Source organism: Sciurus vulgaris, assembly GCF_902686455.1.
Source record: "Sciurus vulgaris genome assembly, chromosome: 12".
Classification (NCBI taxonomy): Eukaryota; Metazoa; Chordata; class Mammalia; order Rodentia; family Sciuridae; genus Sciurus; species Sciurus vulgaris.
Window position 1 is genome coordinate 82,900,227 of NC_136473.1, and position 5,697 is coordinate 82,905,923.

Below are 5,697 nucleotides of genomic sequence, written 5' to 3' on the forward strand. Positions count from 1 at the left end.
TGCCTTAAGTGATCCACTTTTGGATTTGTATTTTGATTCAATACCTGGATTGCAAACCCTAAAGTTAAGAAAGCCCCAAAACTCAGTCCTGTTTTCCCCACCTTCTCCTCCAACCCCTTTCTCTACGGCTCCCACGCCACGCTGCAGTACCGATGCCCCCTCCCCCGCCCCAACTTCCCGCCCCTTGGGTTCCACCTCCTGAGCGTCTTTCCCCCAGAAGCCCTCAACAACTTTCATCTCCTTCAGTGTAGTCCACCAATCACGTCTATTCTCCTCGGAGCCCCTTTCAGTAGGGTTCCAAATCCCCGCCCCTCCTACCCAGGCCCCCCCCAACTCCGCCCAACCGCCCCAGTGATTGACAGGCAGGCCAGGCGGAAACTGCGGCGCAGGCGCCGTGAATCCGTAGAGCTCCCCTCTGGTCGGGTCGGGGAGTTCCCAGCAGACACCGCGCCGCGGCTGCGCAGTACAGGAAAGGCTTTTAATTCCATTGTGGAGAGGACGGCGTTATTTTTATTAACTGGAGGCGACGGCGGCTGCGGCGGCGGCGGGACCCGTAAGTGTTGCTGGTGGGTCCGGGAGGAAGTGGGCGAGGCCCGGGGAAGAGTCATAGGGCCATGCGTGTCGGTGCCGGAGGCGACGGGGCTGGGAATTAGTGCTGGGCGCGTTGCGGTCTGGGCGGCGGCGCGGCGGGGTCCTGAGCGCTGCGGTGGTCCCGGCCCGGGGCCCGGTTCCACCTCCTTTCCTCCGTGTTCCTCCTCCTCTTCTCAGCCAGGCCTCCTCCGGGGTATGAAAATCGGCAGCGGGTTCCTGAGTGGCGGCGGTGGTACGGGCAGTAGCGGTGGTAGCGGCTCCGGCGGCAGCGGCTCCGGCGGCGGCAGCGGCGGCAGCAGCAGCAGCACCAGCAGCAGCAGCAGCAGCACCAGCAGCAGCAGCAACAGCAGGAGAGCAGAGATGGAGCCCACCTTTCCCCAGGGTATGGTTATGTTCAACCACCGGCTTCCCCCGGTCACCAGCTTCACCCGGCCGGCGGGGTCGGCCGCCCCTCCCCCGCAGTGCGTGTTATCCTCCTCTACCTCCGCAGCCCCGGCCGCTGAGCCCCCCCCTCCGCCAGCCCCGGACATGACTTTCAAGAAGGAGCCGGCGGCGTCAGCCGCGGCCTTCCCTTCGCAGAGGACCTCCTGGGGATTCTTGCAGTCTTTGGTTAGCATCAAGCAAGAGAAACCCGCGGATCCTGAGGAGCAGCAGTCCCACCACCACCATCACCACCACCACTATGGGGGGCTGTTCGCTGGAGCTGAAGAGAGATCTCCAGGCCTAGGAGGAGGGGAAGGGGGGAGCCACGGCGTCATCCAGGACCTCAGTATTCTCCACCAGCATGTCCAGCAGCAACCAGCCCAGCACCACCGCGATGTATTACTGAGCAGCAGTAGCAGGACTGATGACCATGGCAACGAGGAGCCAAAGCAGGACACTAATGTCAAAAAGGCAAAGAGGCCAAAGCCAGAATCTCAGGGAATCAAAGCCAAGAGGAAGCCGAGCGCATCTTCCAAACCTTCTTTGGTTGGAGATGGAGAAGGTGCCATCCTCTCCCCAAGTCAGAAACCTCATATCTGTGATCACTGTAGTGCTGCTTTCCGAAGCTCCTATCACCTGCGGAGACATGTCCTCATTCATACAGGAGAAAGACCTTTTCAGTGCAGCCAGTGTAGTATGGGTTTCATTCAGAAATATCTACTGCAGAGACATGAGAAAATTCATAGTAGAGAGAAGCCCTTTGGATGCGATCAATGCAGCATGAAGTTTATTCAGAAGTACCATATGGAGAGACACAAGAGGACACATAGTGGAGAAAAGCCATATAAGTGTGACACTTGCCAACAGTATTTTTCAAGGACTGATAGATTGTTGAAGCACAGGCGCACATGTGGTGAAGCCATAGCGAAAGGAGCCGCTAGTGCAGAACCTGGGTCATCAAACCATAACAATATGGGTAATCTGGCTGTGTTGTCTCAGGGAAATACAAGTTCTTCAAGGAGAAAATCAAAATCAAAAAGCATAGCTATTGAAAATAAGGAACATAAATCTGGTAAAACAAATGAATCACAAATTTCAAATAATATAAACATGCAGAGTTATTCAGTAGAAATGCCTACTGTGTCTTCCAGTGGAGGCATAATTGGCACTGGTATAGATGAACTACAGAAAAGGGTGCCAAAATTGATCTTTAAGAAAGGAAGCAGAAAGAATACAGATAAAAGCTACCTGAATTTTGTGTCACCGTTACCAGACATAGTTGGACAGAAATCCTTGTCTGGAAAACCAAGTAGCTCACTTGGTATAGTATCAAATAATAGTGTGGAGACCATTAGTCTTCTCCAAAGTACAAGTGGCAAACAAGGTCAAATAAGTAGTAATTATGATGATGCCATGCAGTTTTCAAAGAAAAGAAGATATTTACCAACTGCCAGCAGCAACAGTGCCTTTTCTATAAATGTAGGACACATGGTCTCCCAACAGTCTGTCATTCAGTCTGCAGGTGTCAGTGTTTTGGACAGTGAGGCACCATTGTCACTTATTGACTCTTCAGCACTAAATGCTGAAATTAAGTCTTGTCATGACAAGTCTGGAATTCCTGATGAGGTTTTACAAAGTCTTTTGGATCAATACTCCAACAAATCAGAAAGCCAGAAAGAGGATCCTTTCAATATAACAGAACCACGAGTGGATTTACACACCTCAGGAGAACACTCAGAATTGGTTCAAGAAGAAAATTTGAGCCCAGGCACCCAAACACCTTCAAATGATAAAGCAAGCATGTTGCAAGAATACTCCAAATACCTCCAACAGGCTTTTGAAAAATCTACCAACGCAGGTTTTACTCTTGGACATGGTTTCCAATTTGTCAGTTTGTCTTCACCTCTCCACAACCACACTTTATTTCCAGAAAAACAAATATACACTACATCTCCTTTGGAGTGTGGTTTCGGCCAATCTGTTACCTCAGTGTTGCCATCTTCATTGCCAAAGCCTCCTTTTGGGATGTTGTTTGGATCTCAACCAGGTCTTTATTTATCTGCTTTGGATGCTACACATCAGCAGTTGACACCTTCGCAGGAGCTGGATGATCTGATAGATTCTCAGAAGAATTTAGAGACTTCGTCAGCCTTCCAGTCTTCATCTCAGAAATTGACTAGCCAGAAGGAACAACAGAAAAACTTGGAGTCCTCAGCAAGTTTTCAGATTCCATCTCAGGAGTTAGCTAGCCAGATAGATCCTCAGAAAGACATAGAGCCTAGAACAACGTACCAGATTGAGAACTTTGCACAAGCATTTGGTTCTCAGTTTAAGTCGGGCAGCAGGGTGCCAATGACCTTTATCACTAACTCTAATGGAGAAGTGGACCATAGAGTAAGGACTTCAGTGTCAGATTTCTCAGGGTATACAAATATGATGTCTGATGTAAGTGAGCCATGTAGTACAAGAGTAAAGACACCCACCAGCCAAAGTTACAGGTAAGGTCCCAAAAGTGACCAGGCTGGGGGTCTTCTAATGTAATTTTGTTTTATTTTGAGAACACTGCCATTGGAATGTTTCTACACGATCCTATTAAGAATAATGTAATGCCCTTTCAATGCAACTTTTCATATTTAGTTTATTTTGTTAGTGTGATTTTAGCTCTGTTTGTATTATGATTTTTAATCAAAATCAATAGATTAAAAATAGTTTGACATTCAAAGTGACAATGTTTAGCAATCAAATTTACATGTATAGATCGTCAGGGAATAGCCCAAAACTTTTAAATGCAAAAAAAAAAAAAAAAAAAAAAAAAAAAAAAACCTAAAAAAACCCAAAAAACAAAAACAAAACAAAACTAAAAAAAAACTAAAAAAAATCAAAAAACAAAAACTACAAAAAAAAAAAAAAAAAAAAAACTTTGTTGCTAGGATTAAGGTTATTCTAATTGCTTTACTCTCAGGAAAGTGTAATAACGCATGGGAATTCTGTACGTTATCACCGTAATGGAATATCCAATTTACAAATAGTATGATATACATTTCATCATTTAAGTAAGGGATCGAAAACATTTCAAATTGCTCTCTCTGGGCTGGTAAAATATACATTTCATCATTTAAGTAAGGGATCGAAAACATTTCAAATTGCTGTCTCCATCTGGGCTGATCCAAAATTCTGAGATTGTTGGCTACCTGTATTTTGTTGCAGCTTTTTAATGTACTCTGAACTTCCAAACCACATTTCATTCCAGCCTGGTAGAACAAATTTTCTTGGATCTTTGATCAAAGCCTGGAATGGTAGCTTTAATAGAAGAAGAAAAAAAGCATCCTCTAGTTATCCCAGCTATAACAAGGCTGTAGTTCCATTAAGTGATTCTATTGACATCTAGTACAGTGTTGAAGACCAAGTGGTTGGTGGGTTCCAGTATTAGAACCCAAATTGGAATCACATAATTCATTGAAATTTGGGGTATGCATTATTTATTATACATGGCCTAAAAACATTCTTTTATTGTGTTATTATATATCACCCTCACTTATGTTTTTTGGTTCTTGTTCTTATCCTCTTAAGAGTTCTGGGCCTGCCTTGATCCTTCTTCTCCCTATCAATTTAGAATGATAAGTAATTGATTATGTGTTTAAATGCCTTATGGCATCCAAATACAAAATGATAGGTTAAACATCTCTAACCTCACTTTTTTTTTTTTTTTTTTTTAAAGCAAACCCCATATGCATATCCATGTATAATAAAACTCCATGGACTCAGAACTATAGATATTAATAGGGTTGTGATTCCACCTGGTGACCTAACTCATGTGAGGGATAAGAGTGTGTATTTAGTAATGACATCAGAACCTCTTTGTGAAATTGCAGCCTTTAATGTACATTTTAAAAGGAGGGTGTGTTAATCAGTATTGTACAGGGGGGTCTTGTAAAGTCATCAAAACTTGCTATGAACGCTAATTGCCATTTAAAGCTACTGATAGGCAGTGGCTCTGCTCTAAACCACTTTTTAGCAATTGTATTTTTTTCCTGATTATATTTTTTAATGTACTTTGATGTTTATGCTGATGAGTTTTTTATGTACTTTTGGTGATGTTTCAGTCTTATGTACTCTTCTGACGTCAGAAAAGTACCACTGGTTGTTTGCAGTCTTATTGTGTAATCAGCCTACCACAGGCTTCCATGTATAATAAAGTAATTAATATTGTGCAAGTGTAAAACACTTCTGTTATAAAAGCAGTGTTTGGAAAATAAGAAATTATTAAAAATGGTTACAAAATACTAGTTAATTTCCTTTCCCCACTTTCCTCCCTTTAGCTTTTTAGCAGCTACAGGGTTACCAACTTGTCATTGAAAGATTCTTAGAAAATGTGTTTAATCCTCTTAAATACACTCAGTACTAAAAGTCTGTATTTCTTATTTCAGTAAGTGCGGTAAGTTCTGTTGGGTACAGAGTACAAGCTGTAATTAAAGGATGGAGAAAACCTTTACCACTGTATCTCTTAAGCTGTATGATTTTTCTCCAGTTTTTTTTTTTTTTTTTTTGTCTGTTTTATACAGGTTTTGAATTTCTTTAACTTTTATTGTGTGTACTGAATACTGCATATGTATTATTCTGATTGTTTGCTCTAGTTTACTACCAATAAAAGTCCTGTTAATCACAAAATTGAAGAAAGGAGAT

The 5,697-nt window shown here is 43.3% G+C and overlaps 1 protein-coding gene across 3 annotated transcripts; it reads left to right on the plus strand.

Moving 5' to 3' along the window:
- Nucleotides 1-425: 425 nt before the first annotated feature.
- On the plus strand, nucleotides 426-4,726 carry ZNF281 (zinc finger protein 281). 3 transcript variants are annotated; one of them, XM_079106065.1, is made up of 3 exons: nucleotides 426-553; nucleotides 769-973; nucleotides 1,082-4,726. In XM_079106065.1, the coding sequence occupies exons 2-3, from the start codon at nucleotides 787-789 to the stop codon at nucleotides 3,514-3,516; spliced, it is 2,622 nt and encodes an 873-aa protein (XP_078962191.1). In that variant the 5' UTR covers nucleotides 426-553; nucleotides 769-786; the 3' UTR covers nucleotides 3,517-4,726. The 3 variants fall into 3 exon arrangements, with proteins under 3 accessions (XP_078962191.1, XP_078962189.1, XP_078962190.1); XM_079106063.1 differs by having other exon boundaries at nucleotides 769-4,726; XM_079106064.1 differs by having other exon boundaries at nucleotides 432-553; nucleotides 773-4,726.
- Nucleotides 4,727-5,697: the final 971 nt, after the last annotated feature.

What these genes read in the sequence shown, in the direction of transcription:
- ZNF281 (XM_079106063.1), top strand. Translation starts at nt 787, where the DNA reads ATGAAAATCGGCAGCGGGTTCCTGAGTGGCGGCGGTGGTACGGGCAGT.